At 41.9% G+C, this 25,090-nt stretch overlaps 1 protein-coding gene across 19 annotated transcripts in view; it reads right to left on the reverse strand.

Moving 5' to 3' along the window:
• Patronin (calmodulin-regulated spectrin-associated protein patronin) overlaps positions 1-25,090 on the reverse strand; it is a 72,844-nt gene that overhangs the window by 29,402 nt on the left and 18,352 nt on the right. For all 19 annotated transcript variants that reach the window (XM_076801870.1, XM_076801881.1, XM_076801887.1 and 16 more), the window contains one exon: positions 346-441. In XM_076801870.1, coding sequence (XP_076657985.1) covers positions 346-441 — 96 coding nt within the window. The remainder of the gene's footprint in view (positions 1-345; positions 442-25,090) is intronic.

Consider the following 25,090-nt stretch of genomic DNA (forward strand, 5'->3'; position numbering starts at 1 on the left):
CTTCTACAATCTTCTCATGGCCCTGAGAGCTTTGGTCACATTCCCTACAATTTTGTTCCTAGACCCGAAACTTTGTTCATAGTTTCTACCATTTTTTAATATGTCCTCAACTTCGTTTGTAACTTGCACAATTTTTTCTTCATCGTTAGCTTTGTTCATTGTTTCTACCATTTTTTCATACGCCCTGGGCTTTATCTCCTAAAAATTTTTCGTACGTCCTACATTTTTATCTTAGATTCTACAAGTTTTGTAGGCTGCTCAACACATTGTTTATAAACCGTAAGATTTTTTGTAAGCTCGAGCCATATCTTTTAAATTATCTGTAGGTAGAACAACCGTGATTACCTCATGGTCAACATAATAGGGCTCTCGAAGGTTTTCGGGAACTCGGTTGTTGTACGCCTTCGACAGGAGCCATTTCACGGAGGCACGTTGTTTGGCCTGAAACAGAAAGAGAATAAACAAATTAATTACAACCGACAGATGAACCCATCCCACGTTGTTACAACTTAATTTGTCCCTTGGTGACCAAATAAGACAATGGTGAATTTTATCAATTCCTACAGTGAAAATGAAAAATACAGTACAGTGCGACAAGCACTCAAGCTCAAATGAATAATCAAGATAAGAATGATGAGCTCCCCAAGTTTCTCGCGAGGAATTCCCAAAAACTCGGCCACTTATTTATAAAATATTTCTCGAGGAGTGGCAGGCTTTGAAAGCACTGCAGGTGTCTCGACAACACTTTCCCGCCTATAAAATCATCGACTGGCGATCACGAACCGCCGATCTCTATCGCTCCGCCTTCGATCGAACAATGAGACGAGCCTCTTTGCTAACCTACTCGAGACGCTTCTTCATGCCTTATTGTTACGAAAATATTCGAGCGCTGCCAGCCCTTGCCTAAAACCGTGAAACGCCTCGCATCGGTGCTCTGCTGAACATTTCAAAATTTATATTACAATAGACACAGGGTGTAGATTTAACATTTAATTTCCACGATTTTTGAGGCGTCTTCGATAGTTCGACAAAAAAATATTTCGAACAGAATCAGTTTCCTAATGGTCTACAAAATTGCATCAACGTTATGACCTTGAGGTAACCTTGAACAGAGAAATCGTCACGAAAAATTGGGAATTACCAATGATGTAGGTCAAATATTGTGGTGACAGGTTCTTGACGATTTCTCTGTTCAAGATTACCTCAAGGTCATCATGTGCTAGGTCATTAAGTTCACCTCGAGGTCGCCTAGAATGCTATAGTGGCATTTAAAAATGCAGGTGCGATCTTTTAATGAAATGGAACCTTCTTCCAATTCCTAGCGATGAAATTTGTGGACCATTGCAAATTTATTAATTTTTGTTCGAAACACTGTTTTATTAGACCATTAGGAATGCGTCAAAAATTGTGGGTATAAAATTTTAAACGACCCATTAAAAAGTTCTAGAAATAAAAGATATCAAATTTTCTATGCTATGATTATTAAAATGCATGATTAAACTGCTTATTCGCGAGCGTGTTATAATAAAAATTGCACAGAATCTGAATAAAATTTGCACCGAGCCCGGCATTGGTTGCACTCCCGTTAGAAGTTTGGTCGAATAAATTAAGCGTCAGTCGCGTTTTCAAATTTAATTACGCTAACAGCCTCGATTACGTCGCGGGGGCAGTCACGAAGCACCTTCTCAGGTATTTTTGTCCGGAAAAAAAGGCAATTTATAACATTTGGGCGAGGCCCCGGCACGTGAGCAAGCTAAGGGGGTCAACGAAGTCCGGCCAATCATTGTTATCGACCGGCACTGCCATTGTTGTACAGTCGTCATCCTTCGGAACAGGCGACCATCACCGTTTTCCGCCGAGTTTTGCAAACTGGCCCATTTAAATCATCCGAAATGGGAACAGCGAAGAAACAATTTCCCCTCGATCATGTTCAATTGGTAAAAATTGCTTAATCGTCCTTAAAAATCAAACACAAATAACCGGGGAGGTACAGTTTAATAATTTCTTTTGCGAGAAGAAAATTTCTTGTCATTTAGAAGGAAACCATAAAGCGCTTTCCAGGTACACAGTGATTAATCGTCGCATGCTCCTCAGAACTAATTACATAAAAGATCCTCCGATGATACCTATGTACTTCCTGTGAGGATGATTTATCCTTCACACTTTAAATCAACAAATCATATTTTATTCATAAAGTCATAATTTAACCCTTTGCACTCGGGTGTTCCCTACAAAGCACCACTAAAAACTATGCTATAATTCAGAACAACTCCTACGTTACACAATGTCTTTGTGTTTAACAAATTGCTAAATGTATGAATAAATACACTTGATTTCATACCGACAAAATGAAAAGAGATGTAACGAGAACATTCCAGGTCAGATGAAATGTGCGAATTTTGATGTCATACTTCGACTACAAAGGGCTGACACGCTGACGGCGGTTGCCTGGGTCTATTTTGACCCAGAGTATGAAAATTAATTCCTGGCGATTAAATTAACCTGCCTAGAAGACATACCTACAAAATACGTTCCGAAAAGTTGATAAATAAATCAGCGAATATTTACAGGTGCCGTAAACGCATAAAGGTCCGCAGTGTGCTCGTAAAATCAAACGGATAGAGAATTTGACTTGCTGAAAAGCGTATGAAAAATTCCGGGGACGTCAGGTAATCAAGTATAGAGCATAAACGATTTAAGGTGACGTTGGCACGGTGAAAAGGCCCGGACGGTCTCAAACGTCTTCAATATTCGATGCGCCCATAATCCCTCGAGACGAACACGGGGCGGAAAGGAGTGGGCAAAATTCCGGAGGTTGTTTAAACATTCGGTTACCTCGCTGGAAACGCGGTCGCCGCGTTCCATATTTCATCGGCGCCGATAATTGCATCAGCGATATTTCAAAAACGAACATTGTTCGCCCCTGTACGCCGGTTCACAAAAGTATTTCAACACATGACCGCGCTACGAGTAAAATATTCTCCGTAATTAAATTTCAGATCGACGAGAGTACAAACAATTCTTGAACGAGCGGAGTAATTGATCTTTTTTTTTTTTAATTACTTGATAAGGAAGGGTTAGTTGTAATTTAGTCCATTTCAGAACGCATAAAGAAGCAATTTTAATGAAAATTCCAGAGACGCATGCTTCGCCGAGTATCTTCGAAGAGCAGCTGCCCAAGAATTCGTGCAACTTGACGATTCAAACAATAGGCGCCGGTAATTGTCGATCGTCATAGGATATTCCTTTTACAATCCGTTTGGCGAAGGCGCGGCCCGGTGAAACGAGGCACGCGCGATTCCACGGAAACGATCAGTTTCGCACGAAATCGCGAAGCTGTTAAATAAACCGTGAAAGTGCATATATCACCGGCAAATGAAATTCCAAGGAGATTTGCTCGCGATGCTGCTGCCGGGATCTGGGTTGCGACGCCGAAACGAGGGGAAAATCGTTGAAAGTAACGAAATAGTTATTCGTGCCGCGGAATTTCCATATTTCACGATACAACAACAACCTGCCGAGGAAAACCACGTTGCAGGTGGTCCTGAACATTTCATTCTGATCGGATTATCAGTTTTCGTTTGCATGCAAAAATTCTAAGATAAATCTAACACAATCGTCCGGCCGCGCAGAGAATCTTTTCCCCATTTTTGCGTAATAATTCTGATTATAAATTCGCTCATGACCTAGTTAGAGTTAAAATCGCGAATAAATTCAGAGGAATGCAGATTTCTTTTAGAAATTTTATAGGCGTGTTATTTTTACATTTATGACAGTGACATGCGAGCCACTTAATGCGAAAGTGGGCTAAGTCGATATTTGTCTGTTCGATCATCGATTAATAAAATAATTGCGACAGAATTTTACCGTGGCTTGAACGTTTTCCGATTTTCAGATGAAGCGCTTAGAAAAATGAAATTTTCAGTTTAATGGCGGCCATTTAGAGAAAGAGATTATTAGTTCTTTTCGGCGCAAGTCGCGCGCGTCACTTGGGTTTCCGCAATCGCGAATTCATATTCACTCTGTTATTTTCGCGTTGTCTTTCCAGTCGATTAATCGCGACGCCGACCGACGACGCCTTGTTAATATTCAATTTCATCGAGGGCCACTTTTGCCTTGTTTTACGATCGATCGTTCTCCGTAATTAAAGTTTCTCTTCCGTCCACGTGTTCTCGTTGCTCCTTCGACGACACGGTGACCAACAGATTTCGCCCCGCGGCTAATTGCACGGCGAACTCCGATGCTAATTGTGTCTGGAGTCGCTTCTTCCTAATCCCTTAATTCCTCCTGCAATCCCGACTTCGACGGGATGCTATCAGAGGCGGGATCAATTTTCTTCAATTTTCTTCGAAAGAAATTTCAAAGCTCGCTCGCCTAAACTAGACTACGTATCCCTTGATGCGTCGCTCACGAGCACATAACCGACAAGATTGCATTCGAGCTTACGGGGCCGCCAATCAGCACGCGGAAAAAGGTGAGCGCGTGCATTACGCGCGTATACGTGCCGTCTATAAAAAGAAGCTATGTCATCGCTAACAACTAGTTGTTATACGACACGGAGTATTGCGTTAGGAACACACGGAGAGAAAGAAAGAGAGAGAGAGAGAGAGAGACAGGCTTGATCGATTCCATCGGGACTCGAGTTTCGGTTCGATGATCTCCGACAAACAGACCGAGGATCGTCGCGCGTCCACGGCGAATAAAAATCTTCGAAAATTTATAGATCACGAATCCAAGCTCGAACGAACTTCACTATCCCTTCGTTTTATTTTTCATTAACTCCAGAAAATATTTTCAAATTTTAATAGGCGCTATTTGAGAAAGTAGATTAAAAAGGGTTAACAAAATACTCAAAACAGTTGGATAATTAGGAACTACATAAACCAAAGAGAGTATTGATTTACACCACTTTTGCATTAAGCAGATTGACCATCACTTTTATTTAGTCCGATCGGTTTTTAGGCAATTTTGCACTCCAAGCAGAAAGGAAATATTTTCGTTAGTGTAAATATTTGTGGCGGGTTGATTTAATACTACTGATGACTGCGACCATTGTTTCGACATTGCATGTAGAATTTTTGCGACCTCGCCTAGCTAAAAATGCCAAAAATGCTACGCACGCATCGTTTCGACCAATCTCGAGTTTTTAGCATCGGAGTTTCTTCTTTAGAAATTATTAAAATGGGTGTTGGCACTCTCGCCGCGATGCTTTTCGACGTGCAGGTGCATCCGTGTGCGCCTACTCGGTGCAACGTCATTCCTGAACGCTCAAAGTGTATCTTGACACGAATCGGAATGAAAGTGGATGCGCTTTTTAGAGCAGATTTCGTCCGTTTCGAAATTGTTGAAGGAGACGTCCGCCTCGCTTCTACGTTTCGCAGATGCTAGCTGTTGGATGCACGAACTTCTCCCGGCAGTTACGGATTTATCCCCATAAAGCAAACGAGAGATACACTATTATAATTAGAAACTGCTGAATGCACGAATATCACCTGCATAATGTAAATTAACTGAAACAACGCGGAATGAACGAGAGAGTTTGTCCGTTGAAAATGCTAATTTTAAAGGGGGAAAAAGTACTGTATCTTCATAACATTAATTTAGAAGATTCAACACACGTTATTTTTTAAATTTTTCCCACCGTTGCACCGGGCTACGGCTATATTTATACTAAATCATTTCTTTTTTACTTCAAACGAGCAAATCTGTCAAAATTATCGTGTCAGCAGACTATTGCTCACAGCAAATTCAATTTTCATTTTTTCTATGTTCAAAAATTTGAGGATTTCGATGAAATATAAGCAAAAGCGTAGACAAAAGTTTGATAATAAAAGCTTGCGAAGTTCGATGGGGAAAAAATCCAGAAGTGCATCTTAAACGTATATCCACACTACAAAATTGACCGTGCTATGTAGACCACGTGAATGTGTTAAGCGCGATTGGGTTCGGCAATAAGACGGCTCTAATCGTGGTATAACCTTATCCGTAAGGGGATAGTAAAGATGCGATTACCGGCGTGTCGCGTTTCATTGCATCGCATCGGTATACATAATAAATTGCATTCTAGTCGGCTCACGATAACTTCCAGCACGCGTTGCGTTGGCATACCGTTAATACGCTACGTTACCATAGAGTTAATGCTACACTTTCCTGATAAAAGACCGCAAACTATCATCATTTTAGGCATAAATCTAAAAATTAAACCTGTCATCACCTTAAACTATAAATTAGCATAAACAGTAGACTAATCTCATTTCTCTCTTCCAGCAAACAGGACTGCAATCGTTTACAGAAATTTTACAGTTATTAATTCTGGTTTGAATTTACTGTTGCAATTTATTTCATTCCATTAGAATTGAACGCTGATTCAAGACAACTTCAATATAAATTTTAAAAATTTGTTACTGGCCGAAAAAATGAAAAGAAATTACATTTCTTTTTAGCATGTATCATCTAAACAATTCGGCGAATCTGTTCATGCAGATATGCCATTCGAGAACACAAAAATTCGTCACATTTTACTATTCTGTCTCCAACAGTTTTTGAGACATTAATCAAAATTGGAAAATGTTTATTTTGTAGGGAGATTCGGTTCTCTAGTTACGATTGTTATTTCGCCGGATGTCCGCCAGTACGAAAAAAACTACGCTCTCGATGTTTGCAAGCGTTCTGATCGGATGTTATATTTTTGCGACGATTCTGCTTCTTCGCGGCGAGCGAGTTTCCGGACAAAGAATAGAATTCCCGCGACGACAGGAAGCCCGACGTTTGTTTGACTGAACGATAAGGTCCCGACGAAAAGCTCTGTCCGTCAACCCCCTTCGGTCTTGCAGCTTTTTGCACCCTTTCCTCTAAGCCATCCCCCATCAAGTCGCCAAATTGGTCGACCTAGAGCCAGACATGTAAACAACCCCAGGAGAAAATCCATTTTTATTTTCGACGGTGCAGTTCGTCGAAGCGAAATGCAAAAATTCGGTGGAAAACCGTGTTTTACTGTGGGGGTACCAATCACTGTGCCTGTATTAATTATACTTATTTCTAAACCATACTGACTATTAAAAAAGAGATATGAAATTTTTTCAGTAAAATCAGCTAATATGTCATATGCCTCTTTTTATATTCATTATGCTTTAAAAATAAGTACGATTAATATAGGCACAGTACCCTCACAGCGAATCAAATTAAAAAGGAATTTGTATGAAAAGTTCTGTGTGCTCAAAGAAAATAGAATATAAAAGTGCAGCATCGAAATTACAGTTTCCTAATTTGTAACCATTTTTCAGAAACCAGTGTCGCTAACAAAATAATCCATCTTGACAATTTTCGTGTTTGCACATCAAGCAAGCGTGAAAGTAGGACAATTACATTATTCGGTCGGCGCACAAGGAATGCCAGATTTAGTTAGAAGCATGTTCACACGTCATTGTCGTTAAAAACTTTAAACTACATTTCTAAATTTCATATTAATAATTGGTGGACAGTGTGCAGTGTTTTATTCCGACATAAGACGACGCTGTTCATTCCGAAATAAGAAAATCGTTGTCCCCTCTTTTTCTCCTTTATCCTAAATACGACGAAAGCCGGTCCCGAGCCATCGCCTTGTATCGGAAGAAAACTATAGTGAAATATCGGCGTGGGTCAGAAATGACTCCGGCATAGGCCTGGAAATCGTAGGAGTCCGAGGGTTAAATTGCAACAGGAATTCTTTCACGGTACATTGTCCATCATGCTTCGTCGTATTTATACTACATTAACTATTATGATAAAAGCCCGTCTATTTTATTTGCAAATTTAGTGCAACCCGAACGATTTCGTCCGTTTCCCGATTTAGAAAGTATCGGGTTGACCCATAATTTCGCACGGATGTCTGCTGACTTACCATTCGACTGCTATTATTAGTTAGGGTACTTTGCAGCTAAATTTGGAACTTCAATAAACACTTCCCTAACTTTTAATGTTTCGGTTACTAGACACTCGGCTATCCGGTGTCGACATTGGTTTAACAATCTTTTAAAAATATCCACGCATTAACAATGTAACATTAGACTATACCATCTGGTTCAGGAGAGTCCAAAGAATAATTTCATGTACAAAATTATTGTGCAATTGTTACTGCAAAAACTCTACTGTTGGGCACAAAACGCACCAAACTTTTCATTACACAAACGCGAATAAATGGAAGAAAAATGGGTTAATTATTTTTATTGAATACACCTACTGGATCTATAATTTTAGAATATCACAAAAAAATGTATATCGGTTAATAACAGTGAAATGAAATAAACCCAGAAACTACAGAAAATTAATACCACACAGATTGAAAGCGGTTATAAACATTAAGGGATTGCATACGAAATATTAGCTATGCCAATTAAGTGGGTCAATACTTTTGTTTCAGTAAAAGCTGCATTTAATCTCCAGTAGGTATGATTAATTAAAAAAATGAACCCAATTTTTCTCTCATTTAGATGCGTTTGTGTAATTAGAAGCCAGCTGCGGTAATGCTTTTGTTAACTGTACACGAAAGATGCCTGCTCAAAGTTATAAGTGCGAGTAGGTGTTACGGTTGTAACTACGTGAAATTGTTGTTTCGGTTACGACGCGTGAAAACGGCAACGTTACGAAGGCATTCGCACCGGCACGCATCGCGGCAATACGATCAGTTTTGCAAAGCTTCTGTGCGTGGGCAAACGGTACCCAAGATATCGCGTGGGTTGGAAATCCAAGTCTCGCCAACGCTAGTTTTGCTACGGTTTCCAAGGCTATATGCAGCGAAAAAACTTGGCAAAAGAGCGGACGAAGAAAGGCTAGCAAACGAGCATCTACAGAGGCATAGACCCTAACCCGGAACGACCATACTTGCGTTTCAGCAATTTCCACCTCAAACTATCGCAAAACGCCACTTTCGAGCCATCCATCGATACCGGAAGAAAATTAGTCTCTTGTTCCTTGAGACAATGGCATTGAGCCCTCACATTATGCTAAAAGTACTTGCAGAGAAAAATTAATACTGGACATTTTTACTCCAAACATTTTCTGTCTTTTTTGATCTATTTATATTTTTATTATTTTAACACTGTCATTATTGTACCATATTTTCCGACCTAGGCAACCACTCATTTTGTTAACACGTTCGGTACCATTTTTTCTTTCCAGAACACAGTTTCTGAGCGAACTCGCAACACTTTGCAAAGTCAGAAGCTGCTTAACTTTTTAACAAGTTACCATAACTTTTCAACCGATTAATACGTCCAACTCGTGGAACATCTACTGCAACCTTTTCTGAACATTTACCGTAGTTTATTTACAAGGTTCCATGCGTTTATTTTAAGGCAGAAATTTGAAGGGTCTAAAAAGTCACATAAGATACGAGCGAAACGTGCGAACGCGATAAAAATGGTTTTATATTTCAGAAAAGTGTAACAGAATGTAACCAACTTATATCTTTCTGCGTTCTTCCACGCCATACGTAAATGTATAGTTCAATTGCGGACAGCAGCAGGGTTAACTTCTGGTCAATTCGAATGACATGTCCCGTTTCTGCAGTGAGCTATTCCCAGAGGGAACAAATAAAAAACTAGAGGCGTCCCAGATACATCATCCCCGCGCTCGAACATCCCTAGCAAGTAAAAGCAACAGGAAAAGAAAAAGAATCTCCCTAGAGCGGTCTCTGCACAATTTTTCCCTTTTTTTCCTAGTCCGGTGCGCAAGTATTTTACCGATCTACGGTTGGCTGAGCATCAAAATTATAGACAGCTCAATTTCAAATTTTTTCTTTGTCGGAACAATTTGTGAAATTTACCAACACGCGCACCAAAGAGCAGACAAAAATTTGATAATAAAAAATTGTGTACTTTCGTGGTAAAGAAGTCCCAAACCGGACTTGCTCATTCAAATACCACTTAAATACCTTTTCTTCTAGGCTAAATTCAATTTTTACTTGAGTCCAAAAATTTGTGGAATTTGTTGAAACACACACAAAATTGTAGACGAAAATTAGACAACAAAAATTTACTTCCGCAGCAAAAAAATCCCAAAGCAACTCCTTTTACACCTGATCGCGTTGCCACAGGCTCAATTGTTGTTCCTCCCGTGTCCAAAAATTTGAGGCGCTCGTTAAAATATCGGCAAAAGTGTAGACGGAAGTTAGACAATAAGAATTTTTCTACTTCCGCAACAAAAAAATCCCAAAGAAGGAAATATTCCTTTTACACTTGGTCGCGTTGCCACAGGCTCAATTATTGTTCTTTTCGTATCCAAAAATTTGAGGCGCTCGTTAAAATATCGGCAAAAGTGTGGGCGAAAGTTAGACAACAAAAATTTTTCTACTTCCGCAGCAAAAAAATCCCAAAGCAGGAAACACTCCTTTTACACCTGATCGCGTTGCCACAGGCTCAATTATTGTTCTTTCCGTGTCCAAAAATTTGAGGAGCTCGTTAAAATATCGGCAAAAGTGTGGACGAAAGTTAGACAATAAGAATGTTTCTATTTCCGCGACAAAAAAAATCCCAGAGCAGGAATTACTGTAGCGAGCTCTACTCTGATTTGTTTACCGAAAAATTCGCGGATTTCCTCGAAGCGCGACCGGGAATGCAGTCTGGATGTTACGTCTGTGTTACGTGTAGACCAAAAAATTAGCGAGAAGAAGAGGCCATGACAGAGAGTAGTCGAAGAAGATCCCCGGGAGTGGTTCGAACAATTTTTTCCGTTTCTTGCTCCGTCCGGGGCGCAATTACTCCGGCGACCTCCGGTTCGCCGGCAAGAATTCGCTTCGCACGCCTTTGGAAAAGAGTAAATCGGAGCACGAAACCGAGATCGCCGGCTAGAAATTCCGAGTACGTTGACCGGCGCGGAACTTTCATGGCTCGGTATCGCCGCGGGTCGGTTACCTGTTACCTGTTCCCTCGGCGCGCGTTTAACGCTGGCTAATGCACGAGCAGCTTCGTAATCCGAGGAACAGCCGCCGCTTTTTCCCTCGCGACCGCGGATTCGAATTATTATGCGCCAGTGGCCGAACAAGAAACACCCGGCCCGCAATCGGGAAACATTGTTCCGCGGGCCGAGCGCACTCGCCGAGATGCACTTGAAAACCCCCGGTTTCTTGCGGTGTCGAGGAAAAGCTTAAAAATAGACGTCGTCGCGTTTACGTAACCGGTCCGACGCCGGAATTCGCAAATTCGTGGCTCCATTTTGTCGCCAACCGTCTGCAACTTCGTTTTTTCGATCATCGTTCATCCCTGCGTGTCACTCGCTGCCGGTGTGCGACGGTCGATTCGATCCGGAGATAAATCTATACGTCAAGATCTGTGTGATAAGGTAGTGATGGTAAGGAAGCTTTGGTAGCGTGCTATGTCTCATGCGTACGGTGATCGTGAAATGTGATCGAGATTTGCCAGGGTGCTCAGCTCCTCGTCTTCGCAAGAATGAAAAAGGATCAGCAGCGCGCAGATATGCCGCTCCTCCTTTTGCAGAAATTCGCGTGTCCAGAGTAATCGATTTTTCAAGCTGGAAATTTCTGTGCGCAATCTGCAAAGTGTCGCATAAATATAGAAAAATTGTCAGAAATTTATATCTCGCCGTTGTTCATTGAAAATTGCTTGAACGATGTGTCTTTTCCAAGAATGAAAAGAGCTACACGAACACGCGAAAATTGTTATATTTGATTGAAAAGTCGATTTTTCAAGCCTCCAATTTGTCTACACATTCTCCGGAATGCGATCTAGATACAGGTAAATTTTCAAGAATTTATGTCCAGCCGTTCAATCGTGAAAAATACGAATAAAGGGCACATGGATGAGCAGACGATGTCTTCTCACTTTGGATCAATTGTGTACGCATAAGAATGAATTATCGAGCCTGGAAAGTAGTTTACAAACGCGTTGAACCGTTGCGCAAATACAGCGAAGGTTTTGCAAAATTCTATCGAGTAATTACGAAAAAGAATTGCTGTTCGACGCTGGAAGCAGTTTAGAAAGCTCTCGAGCGACTTTCAGCGGCTTACGGTATCGAGTGTATTAATACCGTGCGTATGAAGTATTTAGCGTGTTCTTCAACGGTTAAACATCCCGCGGAAAGTGAAACAGAACCAAACAGAGACGTCGAGGAGATTATGTTTGCGTATTTGCGGCGAAAAGAAGAGAAAAAAGAACCGAACGGGGGAAAAAGCCCACGTTCCACGGATATATCGCAACAATCCGGTTAGATATGCGAGGAATTCAAACCTGTTCACGACATGGTGGCGTGCGTACGCGAGGTATCAATTAATATCGCGCGCGCGGTAGAGATTTCGCGGCCTGTCGATAATTCAGCCGCTTCGTGCCGCCCGGAAAAAAGAAAACGCCGCGGTTCGCGGAAAAATCGGGAGACCGCCGCGGAATGTCGCCAAGCATCGAAACAAAACAAAAAGAGACGCTTCGCTCGACTGGAAAATAGTAATCGGCCGGTGGTTAACGGTAACGAGTCCTTTTTCAGCCGGTGCAATTACGTGCCTACTTCGGAACCGCGTGCATCCGCAGATTCGCGAGCGATCGATCGGAGCAATTGTGCAGCTGCGAGACGACACCGAGATCCCCGGGCGCACGATTCCGCGAATTAATTAGTTTTTTTTTTTCTTCTGAATCGGAGGGAGTGGTAGCAGTTAATGCACAGTCAGTTTTCCCTCTTTCTTCCCTTCTTCGATCGGAAGAGAGAATCGGGGGAAGGGGGTGGAAGAAATTAAACGAACGCGACCGATCGTAAAGCAAACGCGACATTTTAATTTGCATAGCTGACGCGTTGCCAAAATCGATAGCCAACGTGTCTCTCTCTCTCTCTTTTTCTCCCTCTGTGTGTGTGTGTGTGTCTGTGTGTGCCGGACATCGAAATCAAAACGACAACCAAGTCGTCCACGCACCGCTCCTTTTATGTATCGCGTACACGACGCTATCCAGCAGAAAAAAGAAAGACAATGGCGTGGGCTGGCCCCGAGACAACCGTTGAATATTAAATAATTTCATACACGCGACAGGTTACCATCGCGGCTGACACCATTCACAAAGAACCGCGCGGGGATCCATTGTGTCCTGGCACAAATGCATTGGCTTAGACTCCAACCCGTGCTGCGCGACAGAGAACGTAATTATGATTAAAACACAGACTCCGAGCAACCAGCCGTGCCATCCGCTAAATGCGATCATAGTCGATACACGTTCTTCGTTCTGATGATAAGCGATGCGAAGGGTTCAGACTTCCGACGTCACTATCGAATTTGAGCGAGGAAGACAGCCGCTAAACCAAACTTCGGCCGTTCAGCTTCGCTGGCGAATCATAGTTAAACACCAAAGCTGGCCTGCAAGGTTCATATTCCGAAATTGGAATTAGGTTGCCAGCAAGCAGCGTACAAACTTGAAAAACCAGAACCAAAATTGATCTCTGAGGCAACGTTCTGTTCATACTCCGGAATTGGAATATTATTAGGTTACTGGATGGGTAATAAATTAAATTATAACTCGGAGGAAACAGATAAAGAATGAAACCAGAGTCGAAATTGATCTCCGAAGCAACGTTGTACTCCCATGTTTCAGGAGCGAGTTGGAGATAATAAGTTAACTAGGTCGCTACTAATTTGTTGGACGGGCAGCGAACAGTGGTAGACCGGGAATCAGACAACCAAGGGAAAGATAACTGTAGCTAATACCGGAAATGGCTTCAAAGCGAGTCGAGAATAATAATCCAGGGGATGCTATTACGTGGGAAACGGTTGTAGAAAATTGGAGAAGCAAAATAAGAGGATAGCTCAAGTGAAAATCGCAATAGAACTCCCAAACAACTCTAGGACAATGATAGATAAACGGTGATCGATAAACTAAAGAACGAAGAGAAGAATTACTGACTCTGAATCGGCCTCCGAGGCAGCCGGAGCATAATCGACAGAATCGGGACGCTATTAGGCTACCGAATAGCTGGTAAACGGCGGGGCAGCTTGAAGAGAAAAAGAGGATCGGATCAAGTCGAGCTCGAAATCGATCTCGAAGGATCGATCGGATTCCGTGGCATGGAACCGCGCAAGTCGATGATGATAATGGAGGTAATTGGTGCGCCATTGGTTAGAAAGCAGGTAGATTGGAATCTAGAGAAAAAGTAGAAGGACCGATCGCCGGTTGCGCAACCGATTTCTGAAAGAGTAGCATAGAAGAGGATAGACTTTCGTGGGGTTCAACGTCCTTACCAAAACGAGCCGCAGTATCCAAATCATCCAGGCGGAAAGGTGGTTGCGCAGAAAGTGTCTGTGCGTCTCCGGGGAACGGAGGGGGCCGAGGTCAATAATTTTCGTGGACCAGGATCATCGACTCGCGGCGCGTGCTCATCGCGACAGGTTCCGTTCTTCCTGGATCGGGTTCGAGGAACGCGCGCGCGAAGCACCAGGGATTGCCGGTGGAAAGGCCGGAGAAAGACTGCGCGGCTCGGTTCTTCCACGAACGAGCCAACGAAAGAACTTCGCACTGTTTCGTATCTGGATCGCGATCCACGCACCGATGACCACGTTAACTATTTAACGTACAGTTGTTAAGCGCATTACACAACGGGGATCAACGCTACGAAATAATATCGGGCCGTTCCGCGAGCAGTGTCGTTTTTCCACGGCAACTTTCGGCGGAAATTGTTTATTCGGCCAACGACCCCCTCCATCGCCCTTCGACAATTTTATCACGACCGTAGGTCCGTTGAAACCACTATTAATTTTCTTTGAAAATTTGTATACATTCTATGTCTGTATGTTTTTCGACAGCTGTACATTAAGAACGCCGAAATAGAATTTTATTTTCGTTTAACACTTTGAACGCCAACCTAGAAACCCCAAAAACTCCACAACATCAAAGTAAGTTGTTTAACGAAATAAATATTGCAAAAAATTGAATGTATGACACTGAGTAATCCTCCAAGTTTCTTGCATGTTACAGATCCTAATCAAGTTCAGTACAATGAATATATCAACGTAAAAATTCATTTTAAAACCTGCACAAATAATTCCGGTGACGTGGCATTCAACGTGTTAGAGGAAATTAATAACGTACATATTTATTAGACTCTGTTCAGAAACTTGAGTATGACTCGATATTGTAGGGCAAGGGGTTAATATAAGTAGCTAATAATTTAAATTGGTTGCTGGATATTTGGGATTAAGAGAAAACGTTTATATCAAAAATTGTTGACTGGGTGAACGACACCTTCGAAAACCATTTTGTTTTACCCTTGACGGTGGTACGTTGTCGGTGCAATGGTGATAATTTGTCTGCGGCCTTCGTCTTGGAATTGAAGGTTTTAGGCGTTGATTGTTGAACTTTTTTCATGCGAAGTGGACTGGAAATGGGTTAATCGGAAAACGCAGTGTCAATTTCATGGATTCCGTATTGCGGCAAAAGTGAAACCGTGGCGACGCGTGCATGAAAATTAAATGGCACGGCTCGTAAAGGCTGCACCCACCCGTTGGTCAAAGTGGTTTAAACTTCCCGACCAAATTAGGAACGCGGACACTTTCTCCGCGGAACTTCGATCAACAGAGTTCTAATTTAATAAGGCCGCGGGATGATAGGCGATTAATAAACAACAATCGCCTCCTGGGATTCGGGTTAACGGAGCCAATTATTCGAAACGGGTGTGCAGACCGAGATCTCTCGCGTACGTGATCGCCGCACTACGGATATTTCGTCAACTGTCTAGAGTTGTTCAAACTAAAAATTAATAAAAGTGATTAATTAAAATGTTCTCTCCAGTTAAAAAGATCCCAGCGCAGAAATGTTCAAGTGAGATTCTCCAGTCGCGCAGGAGATGTTCGGCAAACTAAATTCCATTGAGCGTGGCATGTAACCGAACGTGATATAATAACCGCGTCTTCGCGCGCGTAACGTTACCTAATCCCATAAAGTAGTCATCGATAGAAGAGATCGGTCACGGTGCATTAATCCCGCCACGAGACAGTGGACAATGCTCAAAGAGGAGCGATCCGCCGGCTATGGCAGCGGTAAAAATAATTTCTTCCGACTATGCAGCTCGTCGGGGCTGTAACTTCGACAATTAGATTTCAAGAAGACAAGAGTGATTTAATATCTGTTACCGTCAAAACAAAATTCAATTTTTCTGCCATCAACGTTCAGCCATTGCAAAAAGACACACAAGGGGAAACCCAGATTCTTCTTCTTTCAGGAAATTATTCACGATACGGGGGATCTAATTACTGTGACTGTGCAAGAAATCGTAGGGCACAGGATTAATGAGAAATCTGCTGAAATTTTCTACACAATTGTTGGATTGTGGATTTTTAAAGCTCTAAGCAATGCACCGATGCAACGTAGTATGTGTAACGTTCACTGTGTTACGCGATCTTATTGTTGTAAAATTAGTCACCGGTGACGCATGATTTTATTTCAGCAGACTGAACAAGCTTCTTCTCGAATACCTGCATTGAAACGCAGATGCTTGTGGACAGACGAAAAAAATCAGAAAATGACGACGCGCAACGATGCAGAGAGAATCAACACGACCGTTCGGAACGGAGTTGAGAGATCGGTTAAAATCGTGCCTAATTCCTGCAGACAGAGAACTCTAACTGGATTCACTGGTGTAAAAATGCCAGGGAAATGGATTAAAAAGCAGCGAAAACGCGGATCAGGATTGTACCGTTATTCGGTGCAAGGTAAATGCGCGGTCGATGATTCGCCGGATGGACGCTGACTCGCGCGCGGCGCACGTGAACGCAACATCGATAGTGCATTTTTCGAAAGAGCGCCGATTAGAGGCCGATGTTCGAACGCAACAATTTCCTGAACAGTGTTCAAGACTTAACGAGGGAGCCACGATTCTTGTCGCTTGCGGTAAAGCTGCTTGTCGCGACAACGGTAGCGCACATTTCGAAAGAGCACCGATTAGCGACCCCCGTTCGAATGCGACAATTTCCTGAACGGTGCGCCAAAGTTAACAGGTTAACGGGTTAAGTTAACAGGTTAAGGCGCGGTGGTCACACGTGGCTGACACTGATCAATGTCAAGGTTTCAGAAATTCATTTTCAAGATATGCACAGAATGCTGATCACTCTTTCATGCTTCATGCATTTTAGATCCCAAGACAAATTCATTTTCAGATCAATAACTCCCTACCCACTTTTGAGGAACACTCGAGTGTTAGATTCCTTGACGATTCCCAGAGTCCGTGGCTGATTGTCTCTCACAACAATTTGTGAAAAGAAACAATTGCAGAAAATCGTGACGGTACAATAGACTGTAAATTTTATGGAAACTTTTAACGAATTTACTGTTGCGTTATTTCCAACGCATTAAAATGTTTAAAATAGGAAATAGATGTCTATTTTCATTTTGCGTTAAAGTCCACCGTTCATCGACTAATAAAACTGTTTAGATTTTGTGGGAGTTTTTGGGGTCGATGCTCAACGGGTTCAGAAGGCACGATTTTCGGCACTGAAGGAGAGAATGTTTGCAACCGGACGGATTTCGAGCTGTATGCACCTCAAGGAGCCTGTAGCGGGACCGTGCCCGAAGCGTGAATGCAACACCCGAGCCAGATGCACGCGTAACGCAGTAATGAGAGTCGGCGGTATCAATGCAGCCGGGTGAATCGCGTGTGCGCCGCCGCGTTTCACGTCCGATTAACGCGTAAAACCTGCAAATATGGCATCTGGCCTGCGACTTTCTACTTTCCTCTCGTCGAACTACCGCGAGGAACGCCGACGATTCCGCACTTACGGTTCATCGTGCGCTGCGGTTTTTCGCCGAACGAGTCGTCCTGAAACCGCCTATGCACGTTGCAACGCGTCGCGACGCACAGTGATCCAGATCGACCACTTGACCTCTTCATTTCATCAAAAAGCAACCTGCTCGTATCTATGTGCATTGCATCTTAAATGCCCATGACATTAAAAAACGGTGAAATTAACGAGATTCATTAAAAATTGTGATCAGAACAAGCATTTAAAAATCAACGTGAATCCTACTTTTCATCGAAAAAATTACCGCATTTCTTATTGATACCCTGGAGAACCTAACATTATGTGTCCATTTTTGTTCCAAAAGAATAGTGTTTGTCTATATTATAATTCGATATTCATAATTCAAACAACAATGCTCAGTAAACCAAAGAGAATCTTCAAAGTTTTCTGTCATTGGTAAAGCATATCTTTCGAGTTGCATTATAGTTTGCATCAAAGCGCATTATTTTCAGTACACTTTTCTCCGTGAAATCACGCAAGATTCGCGTCCCATTCGGTCCCGGCACGAAAGTTATTATTGTTTAAAGCGGCCCTGTATCACACTGTAAAGAGTGGCTGTTATCAGTGATAAGAACGTTCGATTTTCGCGAATTAAAAATAAAGCGGGCATTGAGACGAAGATCCCGTAAATATGGGGGCTTTGAAACTCGGAGGAAGATAATCCTTTTCGAAAGAGAAAAGCTAGGAAAGAAGAAAGAAGCGATCGCCGACAAATAACCGGAAACTCCAGCTGATCGTATCTGTGATTCTCGTTCTCCTTCTTCGTCGAACGCAATGATCGTTTAAAGTCCGAACCGTCTGACCATGGCTGGTTCTTCGTTAATTACGACGGGTTAACGACCGAGGACTTCATACTCCGAAGCAAAGAACTGTGTCTTCTGGATTTCTTAACACAAGGCAACGCCTCGTAACGTTCATGATTACTATGTTATACAACTTGACCTATTTTCCCTCTGGAATGCTTAACGAACGAGTGTCGTTAAATAAGAAGAACAGAACAGGATCTCTATTTAGAGAACCGGGAATTATTGCTCCGGTGGTTTCGCTCAAAGAGGATCATCCTTCCGCTAAATAAAAAACGTCACAAACCAAATGTACGGTTTATGCTTACTTTCCGTTCCTGAATTAAACGAATCTTTAGCATTAGATCCACCGAGCATAAAATGTTTTAAATTACACGACTGAATTTCATTAGGATCCTCGCAATTTACTTAACAATTTCTAAAGGGCATCCTTGTCATTTTAATGATTGTAAAACAAAAAATGCGAAACCGCCGTGGTCGATGTTAATGCGCTTCGTACCGAAATGGAGAAATAGAAGATTATGCGCCGGCGAAAAAAGTTGCTCTTTGAAATGGAAAAGTGATTGATGGACCACCTTGTATCTCTTCCAATGGCGCTCGTCGAACTCACGTCAATCTAAGTTACGTTTCCATGCTCGTACAAGGTAATATTTACACGCCATTGGCAACTTTCACGCTGTCGAGATCGAAGAGTCAAAGACGGCGTGTGCGTGCGCTATCTTCTCGCGTTGCCGATCTTGCATAGAAATTTTGCCGGCAACACGATGCATCGTGATCGATAATTGAAATCTCGAGACGGCCGAGCGCTCCGAAGATGATTTATTGAGCACGTGTCACGGTTCGAGCCCGACCCGATCAATATCACCGGTCGCTCGATTTTATCCGACAAATCTCAGACGATCCATACCGGTCGATATGTTTCTATCGATGAGTCGATGACCTCGGTTGCATCACTGCGAAATGCAACTGCACGCGACGCATTACTGAACGCTGCAAGTGCTCGGTTAACAGCGCTCAAAAACATCGATCTTCAGGAGTTTTTCTGGAGAAAGCTGCGTGTTCCAGGAAGATAACACATTTCGCGTTTTATCGTATGACGAGTTTATCCGCGTAAATAAATTGTTTTGTTTCACTTTCGTCGACGCTTGTTGATACGATTGGCTGATTGCAGCATCGCCGCTGAAACGGTTTTATCGATGGTCTAGGGAACTTGGAGAATAAGTCTGCCATTTTATGATTTCTTTCTAAAAGTTGTGATACGAAGCTGGAAGTTGCTTCTGTGTCTGTTTAAAAAAATGGTAACTTTTCGCTGGATCTGTGAAACAAATTTCCCGACTTTTCTCATTTTTCAGAAGTGTGAAATTTAGTGTTTTAAATGCTTTTTGGCGCCACTGCGTAATTCGGTCTAATCATGTTTATAAGGAATATTTGTAAAGACATAATATCGATCACTTAAATTCTCATGCTATTCGAGGTTCCCTCTCTACGAGAACGTTTCTAAAATATAAATTCAGGAGACCCCGATAAAGTTGACCTTGTTCCGGGAAAACGCGACCGAATTTTCCAGTTTGGAGCGCAGCGCAGTCGAGGGGTCGATACGCAACGCATCGCGACACGCACCGCGATACGCATACTCGGCATTTCTGCATCTGTTGGCGAGGTTACGAAGACCGGTCACGGTGCGATGAGACAGCTTCCTTTGTTAGGATAAATTATATTCAACGGGGGAAAACGAGCGACGATTATCGAGAGGCAGGGCGGTAAGAACAACAACCCGCGCAATAATTAATTGTTAAACGCCGTCTGTGCCGTGAAGATTCGATGCCAGATAGGCCGGGGATGCCACTAAACGCGATCTCTTTCGATTAGCTTGCATTAGACCAGAAGGGATCGAAACCGGAAGGGGAGTAACCACTTCGCGGTAAAAGCTCGTTCGTTCCGCCGCCGCCGCCGTCGTGTATTTATACCACAAAGGTGGCGGAGAGGCTGTCTCCGACGAAGACGAGCCTGCAAAATGGATCTCCCGTCTATTCCCGCTTGACACGTACTTAACATTTGTTTGGATTCGGCCCTTGATAACGACGGGGACTCCGAAGTCACGCTGCTCTCAGCCAGCCGTGCAGAAACAACCCCCGCAGTCGCCGAAGCTTTCAACGTTGCCGCACCGAACCGGGCTTTTCAAAGTTTTCCCTTGAAATCCGCGGCTCCCAATAGTACTGTAATGTCCCGATTAGTGTTCCTTCTCGAGAGATTTCTCGAGAAATTTTATAATCGATTATTTCTCATTTCTCTAGAAATTCCAGTATTTCTCGAGAAATTTAAATCTAGGAAAATTCTTATGAATCTCATTTATTTTATAACACATAAATTCTTAAATTCTCTTAAATTCTTATTTAAAACTGTAGAAAAACTGAATACCGAATTGAGTAATGAGTTTCTTGTTGTTATTGAAGAAGAAATATCTAAAAGAAGAGACAAGATTGTTGTATCCCTTATAAAATATCTGCATAATCCAGAGTCTCTGCAAAACGATTCACAAGATACATTTTTTGATTTAACATCCAAGGCAGATATGTATAAAATTGCAAAAGAAATTCTAAGCAGACTTTTTGGAACATATAACAATGATTCTTATGAAAATAGTGAAAAACTTTCAGATTCTCAGAATGAGGAACTGTCACTGGAAAAACAGTTAGAATTAGAAACTGCAGACAGCCTTCAAGAATTTAGTGTGAAAAGTTTAGCGGCAGAAGAAAATAAATTCCGGACTCTAACAACGGAATTCCAAATTTTTGAGCCCACTGGAAAAAGGACACCCAATCTTCAGCAACTTTTGAATGTTCTGTATACGATAAAGCCAACATCCACACAAAATGAAAGAAATTTTTCTACGGCTACAGATTTCGTTACAAAGAAAAAAGAAGTAGATTGTCTGATTCTACATTAGACGCATTATACTTCTTAAGAAGTCATTTCAAAACAAAAGCGTAATGGTTCACTTTATAAAAATTTGGTAAGTTTCCCAATATTTCGTTATTTTATTAAAAATTCTCGAGAATTCTCGAGAATTATCGAGAAATATAGTCTTATTTCTCATTTCTCAAGAAATGAAAAATGTTGAGAAATCAGGAACACTAGTCCCGATACGTGCCGAACAGATGTGCACGATATCTCTGAAAAATATATCCCATTCACTCATACTTTACTCTCTCTCGCGCATTGAAAGGCTCAAAATCTCTGATTGTTTCTCTATGAATCTTTTACTAACTTGTGACCTTTTTCGGAATAGGTTTACGAAGCACTAAAAGTGACTATTTTACGTTACTTTATGAAAATAACGAGACTTTGACAGTCCACATTTGTAGCCATTTTTTTACAATATATTACCAAGGAAATAAATTTGTTGAACAATTCCTCGTGGATGCATCTTCGCAATCAAAGTAATTGTAAACGTAATCATTAACGCGTTAACTGCCACGTCAGTCACATACGACTGACAGTGATTTTTGACTGGGTTTAGAAATTAATTTTTATTATAAGATATCCAGATAAACCGAATTTTATTGGAGTCTTTCGAATTCCAAAGGGTTGAGACAGCATCCCCTATAATACATTTTATTTCTAGTTTTGGTTCCATTAACACTGGAACTGCCCTACCGAGCCCTAAACGTGACTTAGACTAATCGCTTTATAATAACAGCAAGATTGAATTTGCTCAGGTTTGATACGATTTTTATGGTAACATGTACTTGAAAGAAGAGATATATTAAAAAATTTCTCGTGAAAACGTTTTCATAGGTTCACTAATCGTGAAAGAAGAAATCATCCACCAGTCATTTTGACTGGTTCGGTAGTTCTAGTGTTAATTAAATTATTCTGATTTTGTAAGAATCTCTGGGGTTGATATTTGGCACTTAACGTGTTGAAAATATTAGAACCAGTGTGCTCATTCAAATCTATAAGAGTTTGTTATTACATATACCTCAACTTTAAGCAATTCAATTCCAAGTATGCTGACATCAAGGCACGTTTATCCTACCTGTATCGAAACATTACTGTACTTTTCAGCTTTTCTTGTGACCAAGTGACCCAGACTTGCAGGAACATTGAGGATTGACCTCGCCTATTTAACGCGATTTGATAAACACACAGATCTAGTTCAGTCTGAGATAAGCGAGCGTTCAGGTCGAAAAATGCAAAACGGACCATCGGATATCATATCTCTACGATTATCTCTCCTTGCTTTACATTGACTCGCTTTATAGAAGAAATGGATTAGTATGATATTTCTCACTGGAACACCCGATACAGTTTGGACGGGAAATGTGTAACAGAAATTGCAGATAAGCTCACGGTTGTTTTATCGCCGACGATCGCTAAGCACCAAACATACAAGAAATCAGCCTCAACTGGTTTATTTGATCGGAAGAAATTCTGTTTTGAAACTTGCCCGGATCTAACCGTGCCTCTCGGATAGCCGGTTGTAATATTCGCCGAGCATAATACATTCTTATCTGACCGGCGAGCCTTATCAGCGACGAAACACGACTCGTTTTACGGTCGGTGGTGTAATATTTGCGTGAACTTATCGTTATCGGCTCTGGTAGAGAAGCACGTTAGCAGAAGTCGGAAGGATATCGTTTGTATTTTGATACCGGGGATCCGTGAGACTCTTCTACCATGTTAGCACGGTTTCTCAACAGCCTAACAATCTCCCATTCGTTCCGCCGAGATTCAAACCGGCAAACGAATGTACAATTTTACCACAGGCTTAACCTTTGCTCTCCAAAATTTTATCGTACTCCATTTCCAGCCGTTCCCTACCGCCTTAAGACTTTCATTTAAACTGTACTTCAAGAGACAATTCCTAGATTGCTGCCAATTTTAAACAACTATTGTAAGCATACAAATTGATTGGTCATCTATTTTATAAATTTCATTTTCATTCACAAGCAACCAAAATACGTTCATCTCTTGGAAATCGTTCCCACGAATTTCTATGCATTCACTGCATTCTAGAGTTAGGTATTTTCTGAGTGTTTCTAATCCTGAGTGTCAGACATTAATTTGTACATCTACTTCTTGATCATCTAAGTAAAAAGAAGATTAATATTACAAGAGTCACACCTAACGTAGCAATTTCTCTACGTACATTCGAGTGCAAAGGCTTAACATCTTATCAGCTATGATAATGTCGGAGTTGCTGTTCACTAGATTAAACGTTCGCCGTTCAAAATTGGTGCAATTGGTCCGCATCGATCGGTTGCAGGCCACAAACTGCATTTCCACTAGTTTGTCCAGCTGCAGTGGATCGTCGTGTCACGCGTTCGCGAGAAAACTGGGCTTTAATTTGCATCCAGAAATAATTCAACAGCGCTGCCCCGACTATTTATCGTTCCGTCACGTTTTCCGGAGGTTCGGGTTCCTTCTGCGCCGCACCTGCGCGCCAAAAGTTCGCTTTTAGCTCTTTTCGGCTCCGTTTTGGGGCCATTCTTCCACGAATGGGAACCGGCGCGGCGTTTCGCTTTTCGGCGCGCGCCCGGCTCTGTCTGGAAAGTCAGCTGGCACAACACACACGCCGTGCATAACTATAAAAATCCTCTGTACGATGAGTCACGAACGCGGAATAACGCGAATTCGGACCGGTCGCAAACAGCCAGCGAAAGCTCGCAGACGAAAACGGTTTGATTCGCGGAAGCCAATGAAAACGCCGATTTCTGGGTAGTTCTAGACGATCTGCTGGATCCACGGAACACGCGAAAATTGGATCATTTAGGTCAAAAGTGTCCTCTGCGACGCGAACAGCGTCGTTCCAACTCCATCAAAATTTACTATTGATTTTTTGGTAGGTGTCCCAGGGCTCTGGAACTTTTTTGAAAAGCGTCCTACTACTATAAATTCCTATGGGAAGGGACGAGGAAAAATTCTGTAAAAAATTGCTGTTTTAGTTCGAACAGATCTCATAAAATATAAAAATTTATCTATTACCTAAACTATCGGATCACTAAAAGTTTTTACTAGGACACCAGCTTGAATAATTAAATTAATTAGATCATTGCTTCAATAATTTCAGTGATTCTACGATTTGATTCAAATTGAGAACAGCCAATAGTTCCTAACTTTTTGTAGTTTCCCAGAACGTAACGTTCCCGAGTTCAGATTGTAAATACAGAAAACTGAAGACAAACGATATACAGAGGATGCAACAAAGATTTCAAGAAACCGCGGTTAGAAAACGCGCTAACTGTCAAAGAAACGAGCGCCCGGTTGCGAAATACCGGAAACACGGGCAGATAATTGAAAGGCAGATCGTTGATGCGAGTTATGGCAATAAAGTGTGCAAGTACGAGCAATGGGTGGTTACTTTTAAACGGACTCGAGCCATGAGAATAAAGTTAATACGGTGTACGCACACCCACGCGCACCCACGCGCACACCATTTCTACAAGATAGAGCTAATTTCGAAAGTTGAAGGTGATCTTGTACCGTGATAGCGCTTCCATGGCGGAACAGATCAAAGGTGATCAAC

Source organism: Halictus rubicundus, chromosome 16 (assembly GCF_050948215.1).
Source record: "Halictus rubicundus isolate RS-2024b chromosome 16, iyHalRubi1_principal, whole genome shotgun sequence".
NCBI lineage: Eukaryota > Metazoa > Arthropoda > Insecta > Hymenoptera > Halictidae > Halictus > Halictus rubicundus.